Source organism: Saimiri boliviensis, chromosome 19 (assembly GCF_048565385.1).
Source record: "Saimiri boliviensis isolate mSaiBol1 chromosome 19, mSaiBol1.pri, whole genome shotgun sequence".
Lineage (NCBI taxonomy): Eukaryota > Metazoa > Chordata > Mammalia > Primates > Cebidae > Saimiri > Saimiri boliviensis.
In genome coordinates this window covers 36,446,231-36,462,589 of record NC_133467.1, presented here as the reverse complement: position 1 = coordinate 36,462,589, position 16,359 = coordinate 36,446,231, and the positions used below count along the sequence as shown (strand labels likewise).

At 43.5% G+C, this 16,359-nt stretch overlaps 1 protein-coding gene and 1 non-coding gene across 33 annotated transcripts in view; both read left to right on the top strand.

Moving 5' to 3' along the window:
- Positions 1-16,359, top strand: part of UBAP2L (ubiquitin associated protein 2 like) — a 58,017-nt gene that overhangs the window by 31,978 nt on the left and 9,680 nt on the right. For all 32 annotated transcript variants that reach the window (XM_074389714.1, XM_074389716.1, XM_010329598.2 and 29 more), the window contains 13 exons: positions 1,934-2,132; positions 3,827-4,104; positions 4,275-4,447; positions 7,425-7,614; positions 8,361-8,415; positions 8,673-8,847; positions 9,201-9,273; positions 10,585-10,780; positions 10,868-10,956; positions 12,847-12,900; positions 13,544-13,625; positions 14,480-14,697; positions 15,157-15,262. In XM_074389714.1, the coding sequence (XP_074245815.1) occupies positions 1,934-2,132; positions 3,827-4,104; positions 4,275-4,447; positions 7,425-7,614; positions 8,361-8,415; positions 8,673-8,847; positions 9,201-9,273; positions 10,585-10,780; positions 10,868-10,956; positions 12,847-12,900; positions 13,544-13,625; positions 14,480-14,697; positions 15,157-15,262 (1,888 nt within the window). The remainder of the gene's footprint in view (positions 1-1,933; positions 2,133-3,826; positions 4,105-4,274; positions 4,448-7,424; positions 7,615-8,360; positions 8,416-8,672; positions 8,848-9,200; positions 9,274-10,584; positions 10,781-10,867; positions 10,957-12,846; positions 12,901-13,543; positions 13,626-14,479; positions 14,698-15,156; positions 15,263-16,359) is intronic.
- Positions 13,318-13,453, top strand: LOC120360252 (small nucleolar RNA SNORA58). The gene has a single exon (XR_005576825.1). It is a non-coding gene; the product is annotated as a small nucleolar RNA SNORA58 (small nucleolar RNA).

Sequence of the window (16,359 nt, the reverse complement as noted above, 5' to 3'; positions counted from 1 at the left end):
CTCAGGTGATCCACCCACCTCAGCCTTCCAAAGTGCTGGGATTACAGGCATGAGGCACTGTGCCTACCCCATTGTTTTTTAATATAATGCTTTGTATAATCTTGGGATGTAGACTGAAGTGAAAAAAAAAATTTTACCTTGAATTGTACAAACTGTTTGTTTGAAATGGAGTCTTGCTCTGTTGCCCAGACTGGAGTGCAATAATGTGGTCTCGGGCTTGCTGCAACCTCCACCTACCAAGTTCAAGCTATTCTGCCTCAGCCTCTTGAGTGGCTGGGACTACAGGCACGGGCCACCATACCCAGCTAATTTTTGTATTTTTAGCAGATACAGGGTTTCACCATGTTGACTGGGCTGGTCTAGAACTCCTGACCTCTGGTGATCTGCCCACCTCTGCCTCCCAAAGTGCTGGAATTATAGGTGTGAGCCACTGTGCTCAGGCTATCGTTTTTTTTGTTTCTGTTTGTTTTTTTGAGGCAATCTTGCCTTGTTGCCCAGGCTGGAGTGCAGTGGCATAATCATGTCTTTATTGCACCCTCCGTCTCCCAGGCTGAAGTAATCCTCCTGCCTCAGCTTTCTGAGTAGCTGAGACTACTGGTGCCCACCACCATGCCTGACTAATTTTTGTATTTTTAGTATACAGGGTTTTGCCATATTGCCCAGGCTGTTCTTGAACTAGGCTCAAGCAATCTGCCTGCCTTGCCCTCCCAAAGTGCTGGGATTACAGGCGTGAGGCACTGCATGCATTCTAGTTCTTTAAGAAAGGACTGTTTATTGTTGGTGATGATGATAAAGATGATAAAGTAATGAAGACTATATTTAATCTCCTTGGAGGCTTTAAAAGACAAGTCAAGATTGATCTTCTGGACTAGGCTGATAGTTTTACTTAGTGTCGGGGAATGACAGGAATCCCACAAAAGCTGAGAGTAAATTTTCTTGGTTATCATGCAGTGATTACCATATACAACTTTATTTTTGAGACAGAGTCTTGTTCTTATTGTCCAGGCTGGAGTGCAGTGACATAATCTTGGCTTACTGCAGCCTTCACTTCCCGGGTTTAAGCAATTCTTCCTGCTTCAGCTTCCCTAGTAGCTGGGACTACTGGTGTACGCCACCATGTCTGGCTAATTTTTGTATTTTTTTTGTAAAGACGGGGTTTCGTCATGTTGGCCAGGCTGGTCTCGAGCTCCTGACCTCAGGTGATCTGCCCATCTCAGCCTTCCAAAGTGCTGCAATTACAGGCGTGAGCCACCACATCTGGCCCAGTGATTACACTATAGAACTTGTATCTGCATGGAGAAAACAAATCATTGTGGCTTGTTATTTGATTGTCTAGTGCAGAAGTTGGGATGCCCTTTAACTTTTCCTTCTTGCCTCTGTGGTAGTTATTAACAGCATTGAGATGAGGCTCCGGTTAGTTTGAGTTTTTTTTAATGAGAAGGGCAAGAACTTTAATGGCTAAAGTAAAATCTTATATTACATTTATGTTAATTGTATTGGTTGATTTAAAAATTCTCCAGTCGCAGAATTTTATCCCTGAGAAGCAGGGTGAAGGAAGTAATGATGGTATAAAACTTACATAAAGTTTTAATGGCTCTCTTTTTTGAGTGATTACTATGTGCTACGCATGTATTAAGTGCTTTATTTAATCCTCCTACAGCTTTATGAGATACTACGTTTACTCCTATTTTCTGATGAGGGAAGTGAGGCAAAAAAATTAAAAATAAGTTTTCCAAGCTTACATAGCCAGGATTTCAATCTAAGACAGTCTGACTCTAGGTCCTATACTCAGTGGACTATGCTGTATACTCATTCTGGTAGCATTCTTTACTTGCCTGATGTATATTAGCTCTCTGTCTGGTTGAGTGTCTTTATGATTAGCTGAAGAAGGTTACTGGCTGCCAATTTCCATCATCTTTTTGTTGATCTACAGGTGAGCATGTTGGGGAAAGGATTTGGTGATGTCGGTGAAGCTAAAGGTGGCAGTACTACGGGCTCCCAATTCTTGGAGCAATTCAAGACTGCTCAAGCCCTGGCTCAGTTGGCAGCTCAGCATTCTCAGTCTGGAAGCACCACCACCTCCTCTTGGGACATGGGCTCAACGACACAATCCCCATCACTGGTGCAGTATGGTGAGAAGATGGGAAGTGACTTGAATCTTTAAAGCCCTGGAGCATTACTGTCAAGAGGCTGGCACGGGGAGGGGGTGTAGAATGTGTCCTGAAGTGAAGAAAAGGGGCAGCTAGTTGGTTACCTTCCCACAATGATTTCCCCTAATCAGAGAAGCTGAATTCAGAAAGTTGGGGAATAATAAAATTTGAGGCTATATATTTCTCATCAGATTCAGAGGCTGGGTGTGGTAGCTTACACTTACAATCTTTGCACTTTGGGAGGCTCAAGTGGGAGGACAGCTTGAGCCTAGGAGTTCTAGAACAGCTTGAGCAGCATGGCAAGACTCCATCTCAAAAAAATTGTTTTAAATTAGCCGAGCGTGGTGGTGTGCACCTGTGGTCCCAGCCACTTCGGAGGCTGAGGTGAGAGGGTTGCCTGAGCCCAGGAGGTCGAGGTTGCAGTGAGCTGTGTTCGCACCACCACACACTAGCCTGAGTGTGTAGCTAGATTTCCTTTAAAAAAAAAAAAAAAAAAGCCATATACAGAGTTGCAGTCTGTTGATTGGGTTTTAAAAAAATTATTATTATTCTCTCTAGACTTATCTTCAGTGTTTGAAAATAACATATTGCCTTTAGGTTCATGGGCTTGGCTATTTTAAAACCTTATACAGTAAGTTTTGACTTAATGTCATTGATAGGTTCTTGGAAACTGCCACTTTATGTGAAATAATATATAACCTTTTTTTTGTTTTTAAGACAGAGTCTTATTCTGTCATCCAGACTGGTGTATAGTGGCACAATCTTGGCTCACTGCAGCCTCAACTTTCTGGGCTCAAGCAATCCTCTTGCCTGAGCCTCCTGAGTAGCTGGGACCACAGGCTCGTACCACCATGCCTGGCTAATTTTTAAATTTTTTGTAGAGACGCGTTTACATCATGTTGCCCAGGTCTGTCTCAAACTCTTAGGCACAAACAGTTCTACTGGCCTTGGCCTCCTAAAGTGACAGGATTGCAGGCATGAGCCACTGCGCCTGGCCAGTTTTTTTTTTCTCATCAACATTATAATGAAATCATGTTGAAGGAAACAGTGCTATTCAAAGATGTGCCATGCATTGTTTTTGCTTAAAGCCAGTTTCCAAGCATCTATGGATGATATTAAGTGAGAACTTGTGGTACTTTAAACTTGGACTATTTGTGCATTCCTGTCTTACACAGGCAGGGTAATGGTGTTGATTTAATTAGGCTTTATTTAAGGACGGATGTAGGCCAGGTGTGGTGGTTCATGCCTGCAATCCCAGCACTTTGAGAAGCTGAGGTGGGCGGATCACTTGAGGTCAGGAGTTTGAGACCAGCCAGGTTAACATGAGAGAGCCCTGTCTCTACTAAAAACACAAAAATTAGGCAGGCATGGTGGTGCATGTCTATAGTTCCAGCTACTCTGAGGGAGGAGAATCATTTGAACCCCAGAGGCGGAGGTTACAGTGAGCTGAGATTGTGCCACTGCATTCCAGCCTGGGTGACAGAGCGAGAGTCCATCTCAAAAAAAAAAAAAAAAAATGTAATCCTGTGATTGTCACCTCTAGAAGTGAGATTAAGCCTGTTTATATGAATTTCTGATTTTTGCTGGCCTCTGTTCGTGATGCTAGTGCAGGATAATAGCATTTTCTTGAGATTCATCAGCATCTCTGGCTTCATATACTGGGTTTCCTCTTGCAGATTTGAAGAACCCAAATGATTCAACAGTGCACAGCCCCTTTACAAAGCGCCAGGCTTTTACCCCATCTTCAACCATGATGGAGGTGTTTCTTCAGGAGAAGTCACCTGCAGTGGCTACCTCCACAGCTGCACCTCCACCTCCGTCTTCTCCTCTACCAAGTAAATCCACATCAGCTCCACAGATGTCGCCTGGATCTTCAGACAACCAGTCCTCTAGCCCTCAGCCGGCTCAGCAAAAACTGAAACAGCAGAAGAAAAAAACCTCCTTGACTTCTAAGGTACTTAGGCTTTTAGGTAGATATCATCTTATGGCAAGGAGTTTGGGGCTTGAGAATTGAGATTATAAGGGTAAGTCTGGAAATTTAAAGGGAAAGTTTTTTTTTTTTTAGTCTTTAGTAAGGTTGGATTAAGACCATTACTTTCTCTTCTTTTTCACCTTTCTCTGTAGATTCCTGCCCTGGCTGTGGAGATGCCTGGCTCAGCAGATATCTCAGGGCTAAACCTGCAGTTTGGGGCATTGCAGTTTGGGTCAGAGCCTGTCCTTTCTGATTATGAGTCCACCCCCACCACGAGCGCCTCTTCAAGCCAGGCTCCAAGTAGCCTGTATACCAGCACGGCCAGGTAGAGGAGACATTAGCCATAACACCACTCTTCATAACCTTTTACTGCTTTTTAAGTCTCTGGGCGATTTGTAGAACTCAGGAGAGAACAAGCCTCTTGGCGTGGGTGAGGGGGGACGTGATCAATCATAGCATTTTGTTGAGTGCTTTAAAATACTGTTATTAGGGCTATCTGTAATTAAACAGGTAGAAATATGCCCCTTAGGGGCTGGGTGCAGTGGCCCACACCCATAATTCCAGCACTTTGGGTGGCTGAGGCAGGAAGATTTCTTGAGGCCAGGAGTTCAGGACCAGCCTGGGCAACATAGTGAGTCCCTGTTGCTACCACAGAATTTTTTAAATTAGCCATCCTTGGAGGCACATGCTTATAGTTCAAGCTTCTTAATTCTGGAGGCTGAGGTGGGAGGATCCTTTTGAATCCAGGAGTTCAAGATGATTATGCCGTTGCATTTCAACCTGGACAACAGAGCAAGACCCTGTCTCTTAAAAAAAAAAAAAGTCCCTTGGGTACTTCTAGAATGTCCAAGAACAGTTATGAAAGATGTGTACGGCCGGGCGCGGTGGCTCAAGCCTGTAATCCCAGCACTTTGGGAGGCCGAGGCGGGTGGATCACGAGGTCGAGAGATCGAGACCAACCTGGTCAACATGGTGAAACCCCATCTCTGCTAAAAATACAAAAAATTAGCTGGGCATGGTGGTGCGTGCCTATAATTCCAGCTACTCAGGAGGCTGAGGCAGGAGAATTGCCTGAACCCAGGAGGCGGAGGTTGCGGTGAGCCAAGATCGCACCATTGCACTCCAGCCTGGGTAACAAGAGCGAAACTCCACCTCAAAAAAAAAAAAAAAAAAAGATGTGTACAAATGCCTCTAACAGAACACCTTGGCATCTGCCACAACTAAAAGTGCTGTTGGCACTTCTTCCAGCCCTTTTAGTAGTGTGGGACTTAGACCTGTGAAGAATGTAACTTTGAATTCCTAAGAAGGAGCCTGTATACCGGCACAGCCAGGTAGAGGAAACATTAGCAATTGCAGGAATTAAAAGGAATTTTACCAGTAGAACCACCAATCCCACAGAAATTAAAAAACTACTGTAAACACTTCTATATATACAAATTTTAAAAACTAGAAGAAATAAATTCCTGGAAACACACAATCTAAAAAGCTTGTACCAAAAAAAAAAAAAAAAAAAAAAAAACTTGTACCAGGAAGAAATTAAATCCCTGAACAGGCTAATAATGAATTTCAAAATTGAATCATTAATAAAAGCCTACTAACCAGAAAAACTCTTAGCACCAGACAGATTCACAGCTAAACTCTACTAAATGTTTAGGCCCTCTGGTAACCATCAAGGAGGACCATCTTAAGCAGTAGAAAATCCTGGATGGATTTTTGGGGGACTAGGCTATTTTTCCACAACCCTTAGAATTTAAGAATACAGATTTCTGGCCCCATTCTAAATCTGTTGTGTGATAATTGCCCCAAGTGCATTTGAATATTCTAAAAAGTTTTTCTTAGGAGAGTTCTATCAGTAATTTGAAATCTTTTTTGTTTGTTTGTTTGTTTTTGCTTTAGGATGTAGGAATCAAGTAATTTTAAATCACGTGTCATTCTTTTTTCTTTTCTTTTTTTTTTTTGAGACTGAGTCTCACTCTGTTGCCAGGCTAGAGTGCAGAGATGTGATCTTGGCTCACTGCAACCTCCGCCTCCTGGGTTCAAGCGATTCTTGAGCCTCAGCCTCCCGAGTAGCTGGGATTATAGGCACCTGCCACCATGCCCAGCATATTTTTGTATTTTTTAGTAGAGACGAGGTTTTACCATGTTGGCCAGGTTGGTCTAGAACGCATGACCTCAAGCAATCCACATGCCTTGGCTTTCCTAAGTGTTGGGATTACAGGCGTGAGCCACCGCACCCAGCCCAAATCTTATATGGATCTTGAGGGAGCCTAGAGCTCAGAATTTCCTAAAATGAATGTGAACAAAAGATGGGTTTTCCTGTGCCACATTATAATGTATAGAGGGGACCAAGAATAGTGTATTCTTTTTACTGACATTTTAGCCAGTTTTTCTTTTTTGTTTTTGTTTTTCTTTTTTTTGAGACGGAGTCTCACTCTTGTTGCCTAGGCTGGAGTGCAATGGTGAGATCTCGGTTCACTGCAACCTCTGCCTCCCAGTTTCAAGTGATTTTCCTATCTCAGCCTCCCAAATAGCTGTGATTACAGTCACATGCCACCATGCCCAGCTAATTTTTGTATTTTTAGTAGAGATGGGATTTCATTACATTGGTCAGGCTGGTCTTGAACTCCTGACCTTAGGTGATCCACCCGCCTTGGCCTCCCAAAGTGCTGGGATGACAGGCCTGAGCCACTGCGCCTGGCCGCCACTTTTTCTTTTAACAGCAGAGTGCAGGGGGGGAACCAAGGGACTTTTCCTTGAAGACGTTTTTAAGATTAATTCTTTTTTTTTTTTTTTTTTTTTTTTTTTTTTTGAGACGGAGTTTCGCCCTTGTTACCTAGGCTGGAGTGCAATGGCGCGATCTCGGCTCACCGCAACCTCCGCCTCCTGGGCTCAGGCAATTCTCCTGCCTCAGCCTCCTGAGTAGCTGGGATTACAGGCACGCGCCACCATGCCCAGCTAATTTTTTGCACTTTTAGTAGAGACGGGGTTTCACCATGTTGACCAGGATGGTCTCGATCTCTCGACCTCGTGATCCACCCGCCTCAGCCTCCCAAAGTGCTGGGATTACAGGCTTGAGCCACTGCGGCCGGCGCAAGATTAATTCTTAATTCAGGTTCCTGGCACTATAGAAAGTGGAGATTCCTAGTGTTATCAAGAGAAAATTTTGATAGATTCTTTTATTAGTTGAAAAATTTCTTCTTGATTGAAATCAAGTTATTTTACTAGTAGATCTCCACCATTTCCTTAGTATCAGTAGATCTGCTCTATTTCGTTTCTCTGAGATTTCTGTTCATTTTTCACAGTGAATCTTCATCTACAATTTCATCTAACCAGAGTCAGGAGTCTGGTTATCAGAGTGGCCCAATTCAGTCGACAACCTATACCTCCCAAAATAATGCTCAGGGCCCTCTTTATGAACAGAGATCCACACAGACTCGGCGGTACCCCAGCTCCATCTCTTCATCACCCCAAAAGGACCTGACTCAGGCAAAGGTAGTGATTTCATGAACCCCTGGGAATTGGTAAGGCGAATAGTGGGCAAAAATCCCTTAAATATTAGTGATTTACTTTTTAGCAAGTGGTACTAAGAAACTTTGGAAGTAGTGATTGAGAAGTTGAAAAAGGCACATATCTGTGGTCAGTGAATTAAAAAGTTCTTAACAGCAAACTGGGAGACTGATGAGCCAGGAAACCATTCTCTTTATACCAAAAATTTATTGTCTCTAGTAGAATCAGTCTTAAGTGCCTGTCTTGCCTTCGGGGAAGATGTGATTGCCAGATTTCTGGGTGCCTGTCAGTAGACCTCACCTTGTTACGTCCTGGCATGGTGAGGGAGACAGCATATGCTGGAGGCGATGTGGAGTGACTGTCAGGTGCAGCCAGCGGGAATAGGTGTGGCTGAATTTTCATACTCACGTCCTTCCCCAGGAATTACTGGATATGGACTTTAGGCCTTCCCTGTATCTATTTTAGGTTTGGGGTGTCTTCAGCAGTTTGTGGGGTTTCTTTCTGTTGCTTTTGGTCACATAGTGTTAGGATATCTCAGTTTTGTTTAATTTTTGTTGCTATTTTGGTTTTTTGGATAGTCTGCATTATATTAATATTAATCTTTTTTGTTAACTTACAGAGTTTCTTCTAAAGATTTGTTGACCAAAATAAAGCTGAGTCAGTGTTAACTTGCCTCATTCATATGAGTTTGTTTCTTGCTCTTCTGTTTTTCTTTTTATTTTTTTTACCAGAATGGCTTCAGTTCTGTGCAGGCCACGCAGTTACAGACCACGCAATCTGTTGAAGGTGAGTGTTCTTCAGGCTGTTGCCCTCTAAGTTTCCAGCGTTCTGTCTTAAAATGGTGATAATTCATCTGGTCCTGTCATTAGACAAATGAGACCCATGCTGTGTAATTCTCAACATTAAAGAAAAAATATTCTACTTAATATGGTCCATTGTTAAATAACACACTCTTTTCTTTGGGGCAGCCTTGGACTGTAGTTACATCTTTATGACAATCCCTCTTTTCTGATGAGAGGAATTCCTTTCTTCTGTATTTCTAGGTGCTACCGGCTCTGCAGTGAAATCTGATTCACCTTCCACTTCTAGCATCCCCCCTCTCAATGAAACGGTATCTGCAGCTTCCTTACTGACAACAACCAATCAGCACTCATCCTCCTTGGGTGGCTTGAGCCACAGTGAGGAGATTCCAAATACTACCACCACACAACACAGCAGGTGATTTGGGGTGAGGATGGAGGTTGGGGTTGGTGAATAGCAATAACAGAGCTCTCTGGTTCTTTCTTATTTCCTTGATCTGGCAGAGACCACATTAGCCCTGCTTTTGTGGTAAGTGGGTGACCTCAGAACTGTGGGAAGTGAAGACAGAGGAGGCTTATTTTAATTTTCCCCTTTCAACATCCACTTTTGCTTTAACTGCTCACTACCCCTGGCTGGCCATTGTGCTTAACGTATGATCTCAGACGTCCTTGGTGTCCCATGGTCTATCTTATTTTCTTATTTCTTGACTGAAGCTCCAGGTCGGGTAGCAATAGCACTGTGGCTGATGATGACCTCTTTTTTTCTGACAGCACGTTATCTACGCAGCAGAATACCCTTTCATCATCAACATCTTCTGGGCGCACTTCAACATCCACTCTTTTGGTAAGTGTGATGCTGAGAGGGATGTGTGGTTTTCTTACACTTACAGCAGTCCAACCCTAAGATTGTTCCAAGAGAGAATTATTGAAAATTTCTTCATGAGGTGGCAAAGTAATTGATTTGAGGGTGCAGGAAAAGGAGTAAAGGGATGTTAGGAAGCCAAGAGAGGCCGAAGAATCCATAAATATTGAGCTCTGGGCCGTTCCTAAAAGCTCTGAAAGTGGCTTTCTGACTTTTTTTCCCTACTGAATATATAGTTGGGCTTTGTATGCTTTAATAAATTCTGGAAGAACATACCTTTCTAACTGGTAGAGCTGTTCTCTTTCCTTGGTCTTGGGTATGCCAAACATGAGTTGTGAAAAGAATCAGTGCGAGGCTGGACATTTTAGTGAAAGTAGATGCCAGGTGACAGGTTTTAGTCCAAGAGTCAATTTTGTTTTGATTTGTAGCAGCTGCTAGTAAAATTAAGCTGAGCTTGTAAAGGGAAGGACCCATTTTGGACAAAAGTCTGAGATTTGCCAGAAATCTGGGGAGACATGAGGGCTGAGGCTCCTTTAGGAACATCTACTTAACACAGTTTCAGGTTTAAAGTCAGAATTACGGCCAGGTGTAGTGGCTCACCTCTGTAATCCCAACATTTGCGGAGGCCAAGGCAGGAGAACTGCTTAAGCACAGGAGTTTGAGACCAACCTGAGCAATATAGTGAGACCTCATCTCCACAGAAAATTTTTAAAGATTAGCTGAGCATGATAGTTTGTTAGTATAGTCCTAGCTACTTGGGAGGCTAAAGTGGGAGGATTGTTTGAGCCCAGGAGGCCAAGGTTACGGTGAGCCAAGATTACACCACTGCACCCCAGCCTGGGCAACAGGATGAGATGCTGTCTCAAACAAACAAACAAACAAACAAAAAATGTAAAATCAGCACGTGTCCTTTTTCCTGGTCCACAAACTGGTCTCAACTAATAAAGTAAGAGAGAGAAAGCCATGATATATTTTTTACATCTCAACTATCTCTGTCCCTTTATCAGCAAATGTTAGCCTCTGGGGAATCTGTCTCCATTTGCTTTGATGTCTTTCTGAACAGGATGTTGATGTGCAGTGAGCCTGTTACCATTCTTGCCAAATGAGTCTTGAGGAATATGTAGCTGGAGATTATTTCTAACTACTTTAGCAGAGTGTACTTTGGTACCTTCCCTACTTGGACTCTAATTAGGAAGTTGACGTGATATATTCAGCAGAAGGGATTGTCTTATATTTGACCTTTGATGCTGATCTTTTTTCTTCTTCTCTCTTCTACTGCTCCCCCCTTTGAAGCACACAAGTGTGGAGAGTGAGGCGAATCTCCATTCTTCCTCCAGCACTTTTTCCACCACATCCAGCACAGTCTCTGCACCTCCCCCAGTGGTCAGTGTCTCCTCCAGTCTCAATAGTGGCAGTAGTCTGGGTCTCAGCCTAGGCAGCAACTCCACTGTCACAGCCTCGACTCGAAGCTCAGTTGCTACGACTTCAGGTAGCCTTGCGTAAGCAGATGGCATTCCTCTGGGATGGAGGAGGTAAGTAATTGTGTGATGGGATAAAAATGTAATTTCTCTTTTAGGAAAAGCTCCTCCCAACCTCCCTCCTGGGGTCCCGCCGTTGTTGCCTAATCCGTATATTATGGCTCCCGGGCTGTTACATGCCTATCCGGTAAGTGGGACTAAAGAATCTTCTTCCAAAGGTGAGGATGCTGTAGCTATTCTTTTTTAGCTCTGGCTTCAGATGGACCCCTGTGAATACCAAAACTTGCACATGCTGAAGTCCTGCAGTTGACTTTGTGGAATCCATGTGTATGGATTTTACATTCTGCAAATGTGACTATTTTTGATCTGTGTGTCTGGTTGGAAAAAGTTCATATATAAACAGTGTGCAGTTCAAACCTGTGTTAGGGTCAACTGTAACTAAGGTATAAAATAAATGAGGGATTGCCACATGTAAGCAAACCAGTTTTTAATCTTTGCAGTTTTGGAAGAAGTGCTAATGGACTAAACTGAGGCCAACCCCTCTATTGTGTATCTGCTCTGGTTTATGGTACACACATGTATGCATGTGTGTGTGTGTGTACAACATGTATGTATATGTGTGATGAGAATATCTGTTTAAAACACTTCTGTGAAGGAAGAATACTAGCGTTTAGCTTCTTAAAAAGAAAAAAAAAACAAAACACAACTTCTGGACCTCAGAAGCCAAAGGCCAGAGTGTTCACCTTGAATCCATTTCAGTTTCTTAGAAAATTATGACTATTATTTTATTTTTTTGAGACACCTCTTGCTCTTTCACCTAGGCTGGAGTGCAGTGGAACAGTCATAGCTAGCTCACTTCAGCCTTGAACTCCTGGGCTCAAGCAGTCCTCTCACCTCAAACTCCCAAGTGGCTAGGACTACAGGTGTGGACCCCCATACCTAGCTAAGGTTTTAAAAAATTTTTAAGGCCGGGTGCAGTGGCTCAAGCCTGTAATCCCAGCACTTTGGGAGGCCAAGGCGGGTGGATCACAAGGTCAAGAGATCGAGACCATCCTGGTCAACATGGTGAAACCCTGTCTCTACTAAAAATACAAAAAATTAGCTGGTATGGTGGTGCGTGCCTGTAATCCCAGCTACTCAGGAGGCTGAGGCAGGAGAATTGCCCGAACCCAGGAGGCGGAGGTTGCGGTGAGCCGAGATCTCACCATTGCACTCCGGCCTGGGTAACAAGAGCGAAACTCCGTCTCAAAAAAAAATAAATAAAAAATTTTTAGAGACAGGGTCTTCCTATGTTGCCTAGGCTGGTCTCAAAATCCCAGGCTCAAGTGGTCCTCCTGCTATAGCCTCCCAAAGAACCGGGATTATATATAGTTCTAAGCCACTGCTCCTGGCCCCAAGAATTATTTTCTCTGAGTGTGTTTGCTAGTCTGGCCTGGTCAGAGAAAAGTTTCCTGACTCAATCTGGGACTGAGAATAAGGCTGACATTAGTAGCAGCTTTTTGCTGTAGTGTATCTTCTGGGACCTTTAAGTATTTGGTATCTATTAAGATGAAGGATATATGAGAAAGTTTTAAAAGATACCTGTTTCTGCCCTCATAGACGAAGTCTAGATTAGATAAATTTCATACCAATGATACATCCAAATAACACAATTACACATTTTTAATGTGTAGTCAGTACCTTAAAACTCTGAAATTGGAGAAAAGTAAAATATTGTTTCAGGAGGAGATAATTTTAAGCCAGATTTTGAAGAGTATAAGAGACAGAGACTCGTAGAATAGAGAGTAAAACTGGTGGTTCATGTATGGTTTGTGTTTACTCTATTGGTATCAAGAAGCCAGCCTACTAGAATCAGTAGTATTTAGTTGAAGGAAAGCTTCATGACCTTTCATGAATCATTTAATCTCTTTGTACTTTACTGCTTTTCCCTTAAATAAAACACTGAAGGAAATAATCTGTGTCCTGTTCTAACCTAGAATGAGGATGGATGTTCTGTTGAATTAGTTTGTCTCTTAGGTCCTTGGTTTGCTAACATCATGACCAGTTCCTATTATTGTTATATGTCTGTATCTTTCAGCCACAAGTATATGGTTATGATGACTTGCAGATGCTTCAGACAAGATTTCCATTGGTGAGTATGTGGGGTAGAGCTTTGGGAAAAAAAGTGGTCTTAAAATTAGTGTTGGGAGAATTATCTCAAATGTTCAGTTGATAAGTCACAGACATAGCTCTTTCCCATCCCAGTCCTCCATGCACTCTGATTTAAGGCATATTAGAATATAGGAATTTGGGGGAGGCTTTCCAACAGAAGGTAACTTTTTTTTCTTTTTTTAAATCAGAGTTGTGACATCTTAGTAAATATATTTTAACCTAATCCATAGCCCAGTAAAGTACTCTGGAGCTCTCAGGGTGCTTTTTGTTTGTCCCACACACTTTAAATTATGGAATGATTGTTTTCTCAGTAGAATAAGCTTGGTGTAAACTGGCAGGGATGACACCTAGAGGGCTGAAAATATTGGTCCTGATGGACTTTGATATGTTCTCAAGTGGGCATACCCGTAGACCTTGCCTGACTGTGCTCATGGTCAGGTAGGGGGGACAGTGTATGCAAGAGTAATGTGGAGTTTGTGCTAACTCTAGCCAGCTTAATCAGTGACTGGATGAATTGCACAACTCTCACATTCTTCTGTTTCTTCCTCTGTGGAAATAATTCTCATGCTGCGAAATGAGTGAGATTGAATCTCTGCTCTTTTTTTTTTTTTTCTCTTTTCTAGGATTACTACAGCATCCCATTTCCCACACCCACTACTCCGCTGACTGGGAGGGATGGTAGCCTGGCCAGCAACCCTTATTCTGGTAGGATTGGGATGGGGCTAGATAAATAAAAAGGGAGATAGCGTTGGGATTGATGGCAGAAACCTGATGGGTAGCAAGAAGGGATGTGCTAAATCAGGATTAGTAGATTCAGAATCCTGCTAAAGTTGGGCCTGTCATGGCTTTTCCTATATATCCCACTTTCTATTGTCTCCCTGTGATTTCTAGATGATATCTTAGCCAGGCATGGTAGCACACACCTGTAGTCTCAGCTACTTGGGAGGCTGAGGTGGGAAGATTGCTTAAGCCCAGGAGTTCAAGACCATCCTGGGCAACATAGAAAGACCCCATATCTTGACTTAGTTTTAAGCTTTTTCTAGGAAGTACAGTGGTTGATGTGGTCTACTCTGCTCATCTCTGCCCCTTTATGCTGCTCACAGTGGCAATCTCACTGCCTTGCTAGGCCCGGGGCCTTCTTTTACCTGACCTGTCATTGTCCTCATTGACTTACCATTTTTCCTGATTCATCATTATCCTTCAAATCCAGCATGGGGGTATTCCCCATGGAAAAGAGGGAAGGGAAGAAGGGGGAAGATGAAAGAGAACATAAGTGGGCAGAGAAATTGTGCCAGGTACCTTATTCCAAGAGCCTATCTCTGCCATAACTGTGAATGACTGTGTCCCTGCACAGTTATTCAACAATAGATCTTGACTTCCAACTGTGCCAAGTGTATGCTGAGCAACACTAATTGGAGCCACTAAGAAATGTAATTGAAGGAATTGAACTTTAACAGTCTTTGAACAGGATCTCCTGGAATCATATGAAACCAGATGAGGTAATTTTACGTTGGTATTGGGGTTAAAGAGGCAGGTACATTTAGCCTCTCCTGTCACAGGTGACCTCACAAAGTTCGGCCGTGGGGATGCCTCCTCCCCAGCCCCGGCCACAACCTTGGCCCAACCCCAACAGAACCAGACGCAGACTCACCACACCACGCAGCAGACATTCCTGAACCCGGCGCTGCCTCCTGGCTACAGTTACACCAGCCTGCCATACTATACAGGGGTCCCGGGCCTCCCCAGCACCTTCCAGTATGGGCCTGCTGTGTTCCCTGTGAGTACCTGCTTTGGTCACTCCTTGTGGTGAAGGATCCTAGCCCTGGACATTATCCTACCTGCTTTTAAGGATGGATGACTCTTTAATAATGGATGAGGAGGAACAGTTTCCACCTCTGGCCTGTTTTTGGCCTGGTGCAGGGTGGTGGGGGAATGGGGCTGGAATTGGTGGATTAGGATAGGGATTGCCTAGTCTTAGAATTTGCCAAAGGGAGAATATGATACCATACAGCTTTGCTTCACTCAGATTCATTCATTCCCTGCTGCCATTACCCCTTTTTCTTCTCCAAACTACCATTTCTTGACTTCATTGGTAGATTCTGGAACTATTAGGAGCTAATTTCACCAAGCATTAGGATAGGTAGCCATCTGAATGTCCAGTCCCTGGAGCTGGACAAGTGGGACAGATGGTATTCTGCTGCTATTTCACTGCAATTCTGGCCTTTTTGCTCTTTAGGTGGCTCCTACCTCTTCCAAGCAGCATGGTGTGAATGTCAGTGTGAATGCATCGGCCACCCCTTTCCAACAGCCGAGTGGATATGGGTCTCATGGATACAACACTGGTAAGCCGACCTTGTCCCTGGCTCAGTGGTAGCTGTGGGGTGTTACTGGATAAATTTCAGGGAGGAGGACTTGGTGATTGAGAAAATGGGGTTGGTGAGGGTGTGCCACTACCCCGGGTATGATTGTTAATGCTTGACTGACTTGGGTATCTGTGGGAGCAGCACCAACAGAGGAGCTTGATACTAGGACATGTGTCCACTATTTGTGATGGGAATGCCCAAGAGAGTATAAATCGGCTTTTAGAAATGTTGGATGGCCAAAAGTGTGGGTGGGAAATAGGGCAAGGAGCTCCAAGATTCTGCTGAAATGTCAGTGGAGGCAAGTATTAATATGTATGGCACTGATAGTACAAAAGGGGGTATATTCACTGAGTAGAAGGATTAAGTGGGTTCATAGGTAACAGACTATGGTAGGTTTGGCTTAAATCACTTTGTAGTACTACTTATGTGTCCTTTTTTATTCCCTAGCTAGAAGACCTAAACTGGAGAAAAAGGAGTAGGCGTGAGACTGTTACTCAATAGATTGGGAATTGGACTGGGAGAGTTGGGCCTTTAGGTTTCTTTATTTGTATGGCTGGTCTCTTTGCAAAGTCCATTTGCGTATGTGATGGCAGGGAGGGAATTGTAGGAATCCTCTTGATGGGTACTTACCTAAAGGATGCTTAGTCTCTCCCTTGCTTTCATACCTGAGATCTGTGCTCTGCTTTTGGAGGACAGGGAATGAGAAGGAATCTTTGAATAATGTAATTCTACTTTTTCAGTGATTTTTAGCTGAATAGAGGAGGAGCAGGTTTCTCTGACTGCTTAGGGTTGGGGATGGGGGTTGTCCTTCAAAACTGTCAGCTCAGTTACAGTTTCATGGTACTTTGGATAGAGCAGCATGTATTCTTCACCCTTAGGTGGGCTCTGGGTGGGTCAGTTGCCCACAGTTTCCAATAACTGGGAAGACTACAGTAGGCAGTAAGGTCTAGGAACTGACAGCCAGGTGGATCTTTGAACTGTGCTGTATGAGTTAGAGTGGGTCATGAGTTAAACAAATCCTGAGAAGCCCCATTGAGATTTAGTAATATGTAGACTCCTTGTGGCCACCCGTCTCA